This window comes from Dermacentor silvarum, chromosome 3, assembly GCF_013339745.2.
Source record: "Dermacentor silvarum isolate Dsil-2018 chromosome 3, BIME_Dsil_1.4, whole genome shotgun sequence".
NCBI lineage: Eukaryota > Metazoa > Arthropoda > Arachnida > Ixodida > Ixodidae > Dermacentor > Dermacentor silvarum.
Window position 1 is genome coordinate 100,155,048 of NC_051156.1, and position 11,662 is coordinate 100,166,709.

General features: G+C 47.2%; 1 protein-coding gene across 1 annotated transcript; it reads right to left on the reverse strand.

Moving 5' to 3' along the window:
* Nucleotides 1–3,395: 3,395 nt before the first annotated feature.
* On the reverse strand, nt 3,396–10,582 carry LOC125944305 (uncharacterized). Its single transcript, XM_049664670.1, has 3 exons — nt 10,434–10,582; nt 8,401–8,546; nt 3,396–3,687 (listed from the first exon to the last, which is right to left on the reverse strand). The coding sequence occupies exons 1-3, from the start codon at nt 10,580–10,582 to the stop codon at nt 3,596–3,598; spliced, it is 387 nt and encodes a 128-aa protein (XP_049520627.1). The 3' UTR covers nt 3,396–3,595.
* Nucleotides 10,583–11,662: the final 1,080 nt, after the last annotated feature.

Sequence of the window (11,662 nt, forward strand, 5' to 3'; positions counted from 1 at the left end):
AAATAGCTACTTTATATTACGTGTACCCGTGTTTCAAAGGCACATGTCTTGCTTATTTTTCTTACGGAAATGTCGCGTGATCGATCCAACATTCTTACTTATTGAGCATCAATGGTAATAAATGTGCATACAGAAGCGTGATTGTTATGACTTCTTTACACTCGTTCGTGCTTTAAGCAATTGTCTGTCTGTGCAATTGCGTATGTCAATGTTTTCTTTTTCGTTTTGTTCTTTTTTTTTCGTTTTTGCTCTTCAGAATAATAGATTACTTAAGGATAAGGGATTGCTGTAGAGCGTGAATGGGTGGATAAAGCAACTACAAGTGCATCACGAAGACACGCAATGTGTCGTCGCAGCAAGCAGAAATTTAAGCAAGCAGTTGTTTTGTTGCGGGGTAAGCACGATAGGCGGCAAACAGTTTGTTTTTGCCTGCTTGCCGAAATTGAGTGCCATGTTCAACGATGGCATCTCTCAAGCGTCCATACAGAACTTCCCTGCCTATATTATTCACTTCCACCTGCTGACCTCAATATAATGTAAGTCGATAATATCTTCTCCGTGTTTAAACGTATTTGCGGTAAATGCAATGCCGGAGTCATCCAGGACGGTTTTAACACCGCACTGAGAGAGTGCGGGGATGTTCGAAATTCGCCGCGCTTTCCTAAAAACGGCCCGAGTAATGCGGCGAAGCAGATATCACCTTCATTCAAGATCTCTGGAGCCCTCCGCGAAGACGAGAACTGCTGGGCTCCGCTGTGGGCGACCCTGCGAACTGCCAGGAAGCATATGCAGTCAGAAAATCATAGTTTCACTTGATGATCAAGAAACGTATGCCTTGGTTTCAGATGTCTTGCGCACACGCATAATCAAAAGTGTTTGTGCCAAAGTTGACTTCTCCACAATAAGAAGCGCGGAAGGGTAAAGCCCTCCCCCCGCGTAATAAGCGAGTAGCTGCGTTTTACAGTCCCGATCGAACGGAATATTGAGAGGGTCCGATTTCGGTCCCGTATAGGAGCTGTGCCTTCTATGTCCGAGACCGGCATTTAGTCGACGCGTCATCGAGGAATCGAACGCGAGCGCACACAACGCCCCACCGTGTTGATCATACACGATGACTCCAGCGTCGTAGGGATAGTGTTGCTACAAATGGGGTGCAGAGGCAGTGGCGAGAAAGAGAAAAATAAAAAAAAATTTGTCGCAGTTTCACCCGAAAGGCAAAGCACCAATTGCGATAGCAAATTAGTAGAGAAATGAATGAATGAATAAACTTTATTGTACTAAGAGTGGTGTGGTTTATCTCGTATTGAGCCCTCTTGTAGAGCCCCGCTAGCAGCACTAGCAACGCGCAGAACTGTTGCCGACGCCGTCGGCGTTTTGCCCGCGTTCGCACCGAACGCGCGCGGCGTTTTTATATAAATACGTATTTGGTGCCACAGCTATTCCTCGGCTCCCCTCCCTCCCTCCCGTCCCCCCTCACACCCTTTCGCGCGACGGAAAAAGTTGCGTTTGCTCTCTATATATGGAAAGGAGGAAAGAGACGCTTAATTCTGCAGCCCTTCAGGGAGCACGGCACAGAACGCGCGTTTGCTCTCCGACGTGCGTTCGCTCCCCGTGAAAGCGCGCACCCCTCGCGCCCTTTCACTCGCACATACAGCGTCCGGAGCGCGGCGACGATTTCAATCGCCGTTGACGTCATACGGAACCTCACGGCGACGGCGATGACGACGGCGACGCCGACGGCAGAAAATCTGCTTTGGAGTGTCCCTATAATTGCTATCGCAATAAAATGTACGCAATGTCGTGGCCCGGAACTCGTCATTTGCAGCTTACATCAATGAATCTTGGCATCTGTTTTCATGTCCAATTATTTATGTAAATTAATATGATCAAACAACGTTTACGTAATCACTTGATGATCTAATCGGTCGTTAAAGATGGGAACAGTTAAGAAACGTCCAAGTAAATTATTTCCGACAAGTTAACGTTTTCGGGAGCTCTCTCTTAGTCCAAGGGAATGGAGACCTCAGGAGTTCTTGAGTTAGGTGTTGGCCTAGATTAAACGTTTATGTTTATAGTGCCAACAAAAAGATGAAAACTGACGCCGTAGAGACAGGTCAAATGTAACTACGAATTGTATTTTATTCTTGATAAACATGTATTTAGGCTACGGCGCGCGTCTGACAGAGCTGCAAAGGGCATATATCAAAACGAAGACGATATAACGAAATTAAACAAAACATGAGAACAAGATTACAGCGCGCGGTTCAAGAACCCCCATCTTTCTTGTGTTCACGGGGCGACGTTCACGACACTGTCGCTCGCTGCAGTGCATGGGACAGCGGCAGTGGTGGTGTGCTGCTGAGCACGAGGTTGCGGACTTGATTCGTGACCATAGATTCCAATAGATGCTCACGTACCGAGGCTTCGGTGTACGATCGTATATCAGAGACTAAAGAACGGTCAACGCAATCCCGGGGCCCTCCACTACAGCGTGCCTCACAACGCAACTGCATCTTAATTTATAAAATTAAAGGGAAACTGAGACATCCACCCAAATGTAGCAATTGCTACAATAGAAACCCAACCGGTTTCCTCGAAAGAAAGCCTCGCAGTTGAAGAAAAATTCGTCCTGGTCCGGGACTCGAACCCGGGACCACCGCCTTTCCGGGGCAGCCGCTCTGCCATCTGAGCTAACCAGGCGGCTAGCAGATGGCAGGGCGAAGTCGAATTTGTCGACAACTCGAAGCAAAGGCAAGTGTATGACGTAATAGTTCAGCGAACGTAAAATCCCACGAATTCAGTTTCGCGAATTTGACTTTTGTGGTGAACCAGCTCGAAGCTCCACAGCGCACATCATAATCCGGACATCAACTAACCATCTGCCGCGGTAGCTCAGTGGCTATGGCGTTGTGCTGTTGAGCACGAGGTCGTGGGTTCAATCCCCGCGACGGCCGCTCCGATAGGGGCGGAATGCAAAAACGCTCGTGTGCACGGGTGCTTTGGGTGCACGTTAAAGAACCCCTGCAAGTGGCCAAGTTATTCCGGAGTCCCCGACTGCGGCGTGCCTCATAATCAGATCGTGGTTTCGGCACGTCAAACCCCAGAATTTAATCTAAGGTCAGCTAACCTTTCTGGGCGGCGATCTTGTTGAAGAAGGACACCACGGGGTTACCGCTTTCGTCTAAACTCCCATTGGCCCCCACTCCTTCTGTAGCTGCAAGACAGTCATAGGAGAGGAAAAGGCTCCAAATTCATGTTTCATTTTAATTACGTAGGGCACACACGCATGTACATACATACAGAAACACACTATGCATTCCCAACATACGTATGTTGGAAATTTTCCGCGTCATCGTGATGACACGCGTGCACACACCTTTGCACAACTCTCCAGTGTGTATAAGCGCATGCCAGAAGAGTTACTTGAAGAGCAGGTCAATCGTTCGTTGGTCCCTCTGTGGGCGTAAATCTGACGATTCTTTACTTCTTCTTGCGCGTATGCGCAATGACGCTGCCGCCCTATAAATTTGTATATTGAGAAAGTGGTATGTTCTGTTCTAATTCTAGCGCTGACTTCTCTTTGACACTGTGTTTGCTATACAGAGGAGCGCTTTGGCATCCCGAAGCACGCGGACGTATACTTGCTTGACGCAGCGGTGGTGCCCTCCGTCGGCTCGCTGTCCTCGGCTGCAAAGAGACAAGAAATGCGGAAGAGCGTTTCGTCCCTAAAACCTTAGAGTAATTGCGAATGTAATTTTAAAGTTGCAGTCCTCAATGTCGTTCATCGTTTTTGCTGTGCCGAAAGATGACTTATTTGCTGAGAAAATTTCAATTGAATGGTATATCTCTTCGTAGAGATCAGAATGACCGAGAAAAGGGGGTTATTGAAAGGGAGGGGGATAACAGTTCGCTGACTAACTACAAAGTGGTGGTATAGCCTTCATCTTGGCGTTGGCCGTGTGAAATATTTAACCTTGTACGATCGAATTTATACAGTGCTGATGCGATGGGTTCTGAGGTATATGGCCGGCGTATGCGGGTATGATGGGTCTCGCAAATGGATCAACCGATTGTATTTTTGCGGCGGCGACGCTGACAGCAGAAATGCGCTTCGAGTGTCCATATAATCGCTATCGCAATAAAGCACTGGTGTAATCTATAGAATTGCGCACCTGATCCCGCTGTGACTGAAACAACTGTATAATGCACTTAATTATTTAAAACTTTGCCACCGAATATTTGTTGCGGGTAACACCACTAGGACAAATTACGGTCGAGCGCCTCTACAGCAAGCGCGTCTGAAAGGAAATGACCTGTATAACGAAGGAGTAATTATGTCCCGGTTTTATTGTGAGCTGTGAAGTTCGCGACCTTTACAACGAAGTGACCTGCATAATGAATGATTTCGGAGACCCCGAGCACTTCGTTATAAAGGCGTTCGGCTGTACACGAAATTTATTATCGTTCAATAAAAATAATTATTCGTTTGTATGCAAATTACTATGGCTGTTTTCACATCTACGAACAGCGCCACTATTCCAAAAATATGACATGCTGCGTGTACTATACGAAAATTCTTCTAAAAATTCGAAAAGAATTTTTAGTGCACAAAGTAATGAACGCAAACTCTCCGGATACTTCTTGCGACACAGCACACAACACACAAAATAAGGACCGATTGCGGGAAGCATGCATTTGGCTGTCAGTGTGCAAAAATAATTAACAGATGCAGAGAATTTGTATCCTTAAATACTGCTTTAAGGACATTAAAAAAATAGAAGATTGGATTGGAACAGAGAGGCCATATATACTTTAAATTGAATAAATGAGATAAGAAAATAAAAAATAATGTTTCTGCCATGAATTACATTCATTTTCTCTTCCGGATCCACATGATATAATTTTGTTTGATTTTTGCATTTTTGTATTAAGACAAATATGGTTTAGTGCGTTCATATCCTGTTACCAGCCATTATTTTCATTTTATGTTGTATCAATTTAGCGCACAATTACATAATTTTATTTTGGTACGCATGCAGTTGCTGTATATTGCGATAAATTTCATGACGTTTTGTGTTATGTCTTTTATTTTGTATAATTTTAGCACACAATTAGGATGAGAATTTTTTGTTGTACGCATGCTATAATGATAATATACATTGTTACCATGGTCTTTCACCTTAATTAGCGCTGTTGTACGTTGCAAAATTGTGCATATGTACGTAATCTAGCTCCTGTCAAACGTGTCGTTTGCGAGGGCTGAAACCTTTCTCAGGCGCTTTATACGTTTAGTTTCAACCTACCCTCGTTTGAATGAACGAGAAATAAATGCAAACGTAAGTTGACACCATCTTTATCATCATCATCAGCCTATTCATGTCCACTGCAGGACGAAGGCCTGCAGTGGACATGAATCACATGAATCATGAAGACAGGGGTAAGTGGAGATCACAGGGACAGTGTGTCCCTGTGATCTCCACTTACCCCTGTCTTGCGCTAGATGATTCCAACTAGCGCCTGCAAATTTCCTAACTTCATCACCCCACCTAGTTTTCTGCCAATCGTAGTTAATTATAACGCGTCATTCCGATTGACAAAATAATGATACGCCGAATAATTATTGTTTCGTTCGGAAATTCATTATTCATTGCTTGCAATAATATCGCGTCTGTCATCTTCAATGCCATTATTTGTATTAATTTTACATGATATGCACACTGGCGGTCAAGTTGATGATTTGTACATAGAGAAATGTCCATGTACAAGTCATGTTTTATGTATAGCTATGTTCATAAGCGCTTTGCTACCGCAATTATAGAGAGAGAGAGAGAGAAAAGACTTTATTCCAGGTCAGATTAAGACCTATAGATATTCCTCCGCCAGGAGGTCCATGGCCAGCTGGTCGGCGAAGGCCGCCGACGCCAACCACACCCGCCAGTGGGAGGTGGGGGTTAGGGTAGTGAGAGGATTGTAGGGCTGCGGGGCAAGAGAAAAAGATGTGCTCTACATTTGCGTACGTAGAGGGGCAGTTGGGACATGAGGGGTCTGAGCGGTAACGATAAAGGTATAGGCGTGCTGGAGTGATCAAGGTGTTGAGCTGGATGGCCCTGAGGGTGCGTACTTGGGCAGTGGAGAGACGAGGGTGTGGTGGCGGAAGCGTCTGCAATGAATGCCGGAGGTGTTTGTAGTGCTGCTTCAGAGTTTTCTTATAAAAGTGTGTCTCGTCCGCTATGGGCGGGCAAGGCCAGGGGATCGTCGGCGCCCGGCTATTAATCTCGCGGGCAAGCTCATGAGCGAGCTTATTGCCGATAATCCCCGCATGACCTGGCACCCACACCACAGTGACCAAAGCAGGGGAGAGAAGGGAGAGGGCGTCAGAAAGGTCGTCATGAAGATTATCGGGAAGTCTGTTGTCGCGAAGAGCCCTAATTGCCGCCATGGAGTCCGAGCAAATGCGATACCGAGGAGAGGGAGGAAGAAGGGTTAGTTCGTGCGTCGTGTGAACGATCGCGGCCAATTCAAGGGATAGAGAAGAAGTAGGAAGTGAGAAAATGCCAACGGTAGAAGTGATGGGAATGCCAAGGGGGGTCGGCATTGTCACACGAGCAGTGGAGCCATGAGTTTGGTAATACGCTGCGTCGACGTAGCATGTGACAGTGTCCGGTGGAAAAGGGTCGTGGAAGTGAGCGCGGGCTTGTCGTCGTCCCTCATGAAGATGTGGGGTCATATTAGAGGGAATAGGGGCACGGCGGAGATTGCTGGGAAGAGGTCGTTGAGGGGTGTACAGAGGAAAGTCAATGGGCCGGATGCCAGCCCGCTGCAGTAGCCAATGACCCTGCGCAGAGCTGGATAGGCGGCCAAGTTGTCGATTCCTATGGAGGCGCAAGAGCTCTGCAAGGGGAAGAAATAGGCCTGTTGCGTATAGTTTGGCTGTGGATGCGTGTGTCGGAAGATGTAGGGCAGCTTTATAGAGACTGTTTAAAGCCGATTGAATGCGATGCATCTGCGTCTGCGTAAGTGTGCAGTATGGCAGGGAATAAAGGATTTTGTTCAAGGCAAAGGCTGTTACAAGTTGATTGGCTCTGCATTCGTCGAGGCCGCCGCGCCGCTTGACCACTCGTCGGACTAAGTGAGTTACTTGGTGGCATGTGGTGATCGTGGACTGTATTGCGTGGGTGAAAGAGTGGTCTTGGAGGGGAAAGCCTAAAACCCGGCAGGATGACGTGCGGGGGATGGGAGTACCGGCGAGAGTGAGATTAAGGAGGGGGCTTACAGACCGTTGGTACTTTGTAGCGGAAAGGAGCAGCAGCTCAGATTTCTCTGGAGCTGCTTGCATACCAGAGCGGGCAAGGAATTCGGAAATGAGGTTGAGGCCGGATTGTGATGTGAATTCCACCTCCCCCGGTGAACCGTGAGTACACCAAAGGGTTATATCATCAGCATAGAGAATTGACTCTAGGTGCGGAATCTCCGACAAGGATTTTGCGAGAGGGGCTAGCCCGAGATTAAAGAGGGTTGGAGAGAGCACGGCACCTGGAGGTGTTCCGCGGGTGAGCGTGATGGGCGGGGACAACGTGGTCCCGAGTCGGAACTGAGCTTGTCGAGAGCGGAGAAAAGAAGAAACGTAACAGTAGAGTCAGGATCCACAGCCGGTGTCAATACGGGGGCCTCTGTCGGGCACCCGCTGCGGTAGCGTGTGGCAATGGCGTTGCGCTGCTGAGCTCGAGGTGGTTCGACCCCGGCCAAGGAATAAAAGAACGCTCGGGTGCCGTGCACTGGGTGCACGCTAAAGAAGCACCAGGTGGTTAAAATTAATCCGGAGCCCCCCACTACGCGGCGTGCCTCATAATCAGATCGGGGTTTTGGCAAGTAAAACCACAGAATAATTTTTTTGCTGCCTCCACTTGGAATGCTTACGTTGAAGGAAATAAAATTCAATTCAGTTCAATTCAAGAGCATTCTAAAAGGTCAGTTGCATTTTATTTGCATTTCGCTGTCCGTCAAGTTCATTTGTGTTGTTTGGCGTCATACTGGTTCTTTGTCCTGACTAATAAGGATTTTATTTATTTATTTATTTATTTATTTATTTATTTATTTATTTATTTATTTATTTATTTATTTATTTATTTATTTATTTATTTATTGATACTAGCGCAAGGGCTACAGAAATATTTCAGCCAATTCCCTCTCCATTAGCCTGTTCTCGTGACCGGTGGGGAACTCTGTGCACTGCCTTGAGCATATGCAGTGAGTTTCTGCCTCTATTCCACTAGAGAAAAAAAGAAACATGGCCTCCGATCATGTGAGAGGTCATCTGGGAGGCCATGTGAGGAAGTACACTGTGCACCTTGTCGCCGCAGCGCGCGCTTTGAGCGAATAGTGAAGCCGTGCACCACCCACACTGCGTAATCTTGTAGATAATGAAGCCGACGACGCCCAGAACGACGACGGCGAAGAGGAGCAGGCCACCGATGGTCATGAGCATTGAAGCGGCAGACTTGCCGTCGCTGTCCGACTTGTTCGTGCCCCCCGCGTTGCTGGCGCCCCTGCGCCATGCAGTTCTCCGTGAGTGCCGCTTTGGGGAACAGCGAAGGTAAAAAAAAAAAAAAAGGGGGGGGGGGGGGGAGACGTCGAACCATAGTCGTAGACACTTTTGACACCTTCCTTTGCGTGTCTAAACGGTGAATTTTATCTACTTAAACGCTAAACTATAGTTCCAAGAAAACGTTAATTTTCTTCGCCACACACAAAGTGCATTTATCGTGGAGATGAGTGGAGAAGACAACAGGCGTTGAAAAACGAAAGCCATTGTGGAGCTTGCTAATATACGCTGAAACAAGAGAACTCTGTGATTATCCAGTTAACATATCACGAATTCGTTAACGCTGCTAGCATATCCTCTTAAAACTATGTCATTTTGTTGTCTAGATGTACTTTTTGCTTCCGAGTTACGCGTCCTCTCTTCTATCGCTTTAGAATAACTTGCCCTCTTTCTTTTTTCCCAGTAAGCAGCAGCTTAGTTAAGGCAATGATGAAACGCGCAAGCTTCATGTGATAGCAAACTAAGAGGAATCAAACACCTGTTGTGGACATGCCCTGGTCTAAATCTGATACGACGGCGCTACCTGCAAACAGTGGGCCTTCATCCCACGAGACCACCGGACTATGATTATTGGCTCTGTGGGACCAACCATCGAGCACTATTGATGTTCATCGCCGAAACCGGCCTGCATTTGTGTATTTAATAGTTCATGCCGTTGGGCCTGCTTTCGAAAAAAAAAAAAAAAAAGGAATGAAGCTAATTTGCAAAAGCCACTTCTTGTTCAGTTTCTTGTACATGACGTAGCTTAAACGCGATAGTCTAACACACAGTTCATAGAATTCTCTTTCGAGGTTCTTGTAAGCCGGGACAAGCAAATAATTAGACGCGTCCAATGCTGTGATGAGCGTCAGCTCTCGCGGAAGTAAAGCTTTACGCTGATGATTATAATGATTTAATGGCACCCCCTTTGAAACGGGGCGGTGACAAATAGTCACCTAGCCTACTTGATTTAATCAGGTATGCAATCAGTATGATAAAACATGTCTTTTTATCTACCATTTTTTGTATACATCTCCTTTACCTTTTTTTTTTTTTTTCTTCAAAATCTACCTTGTACCTGCACCGCTACCTATGACTAACAGATCCGGTCGTATCAGTCCCTACCCTGCTTTTTTTTTTTTTTTTTCACCAATACTTCAAGCGTATCTTGCTTATCTCGACTGCTTACCAGTTGATGCTTCCGTCCACTTTAACGCCAAGCGCTTCTGGAAGGTGCACGTTACCTACGGTTCTCACTGGGTGAATCCCTTCGCATTCCATTAGGATGTGCTGAGTGGTCTCCGGATTTTTGCTGCAGCATACACATGTCTCATCTAGTTCCGAATATTTGCTCCGGTATGTTTTTGTCCTTAGGCAACCAGCTCAAACCTCAAATAGCATGGCACTGCCCTTTGTTTTATCGTACAAATTTTCCCTTCTAATTTATTTCTTCTCATTCTTGTAATTTCCATGGTCCTTTTGTTTGTATTCTTTGAATCCAGTTTACGGCGTCCGTTTCTCTCACTTTCTTTCTGATGACTCCTGGTTGTTTATTTACACTACCCTGGAGTTGGTTGCCAACTTTCTTGACCTTTTCCTCCATTTTGTGTCCCCGCTTTTCAGGTACAGATACTTGTGCTAGCCGCCCATCTATATTCATCCATGTTCCTGAGTCTCTCTTCAAGACTAATTTTGCTCTGCGCTTCTCTGACTTCTAAAGAGGCCCAACCCATATCACACTGCACCGCCTCATTTGGGGTTTCACCATGGCCTTCCAAAGCCGACTGGCCTACCGATATTTGGTTAACTTCCAACCCCGACAAGAAGCAGACGCGGAAGCGAAGTAGCGCACCCTCTGGCGGACTTCCGTTGCACCATGATGGAGTCCGGTGGCCTCTTTCCCTTGCCGGGCGCCCCGTCGTCAGCTCCGGCGTCCTCCTCCTCCTCCTCCTCTTCCTCCTTCTTTTCATTCCCGCCATCACCGGTCTCCTCGTCGCCCATGGCTCACCAGTAGCTCTGCAGGAAACGCATTCTTAACGTTAGAGTCAATCATTCAAACGGACGTTAAGGAGAGAGACAGAAGAAAGGGGAAAGGCAGAAAGGTTAACCAGATGGGAAGATCCGGTTTGCTGCCCTACGCTGGGGAGAGAGGGGAGGGGGAGGTACGTTTAAGCCAACGAAGCAGGCGTAGGCCTCGTGCTGTTGACAGGCGGGCATCTGCATGCGCATTGCAAAAGTTGAAAGTGCGAAATTGGGCTAGCTGGTTGAGCAACATTCAGACACAAACAGCGCACCAGCAGGACCATTGAACGGTGCCTGTGTTGTTTTGGTCTTCATTGGTTCTGTTCGGCGCTGTTTTTCTAGGTGCAAAAATTATCCGCATCTCAGCCCGTCTCTCCATTCAGACCTCGTGGCTCAACCTCCACAGGGCTTCGCGAGTGACACTGCGTCGGAACCCCGTATAAACGACACTGACGCACTCGTCCTTTTGCATTTGCTGCACAAAGACTCAACGTACCAAACCGAGGCGCCACAGGCCAACGCTAGCGTTATTTTTGTTCTATGTTTAACAGCACCGCTTAAAACATGCAGAGGCATGTATACTGTCCTGTTGAAGATGGATCGTTATGTTCAATTTGCTATACTAATAAGTTAGAATTTTTTTTTTTTTTTTTTTTTTGTCGATACCACGCGACCCGCCGCGGTGGCTCAGTCAGCTAAGGCGTTGCGCTGCTGAGCACGAGCTGCGGCGGCCGCATTTCGATGGAGGCGAAATGCAAAAAATCACCGTCCCAGCACTCCGTGCAGATGGTTAACCAGTGAAGCTGAAACGTGCGGCCCCGGTGTTTAGCAGTGGGTTAATCCCGATGCTGTATTGAAGCGTTTCTCAATTATTGGTTACATGTTTGTGTTTCTAGTGGAACGCAAGCGCCAATGACGAGCGAATGCTGCTAACCACTACGCCGAGCTAACTCGAGATATCGAACGCATGCGACAACGGCGAGCCGAGGAAGCGGCGTTGCGGGCAGAGCAGCGTCAACGTGGCAATGGCGGGAACGCGTTCGCCGGAGCCAACGCCCA

Bases quoted from the DNA above. Each gene is read 5' to 3' on its own strand.
- LOC125944305 (XM_049664670.1), bottom strand. From the start codon at position 10,582: ATGGGCGACGAGGAGACCGGTGATGGCGGGAATGAAAAGAAGGAGGAA. The intron at 8,547-10,433 runs GTGCGCTACTTC...TGCATGGCGCAG, and splicing joins CAACGGAAGTCCGCCAGAGG to GGGCGCCAGCAACGCGGGGG. The intron at 3,688-8,400 runs GTGGGTGGTGCA...GTCTCTTTGCAG, and splicing joins TATCTACAAGATTACGCAGT to CCGAGGACAGCGAGCCGACG.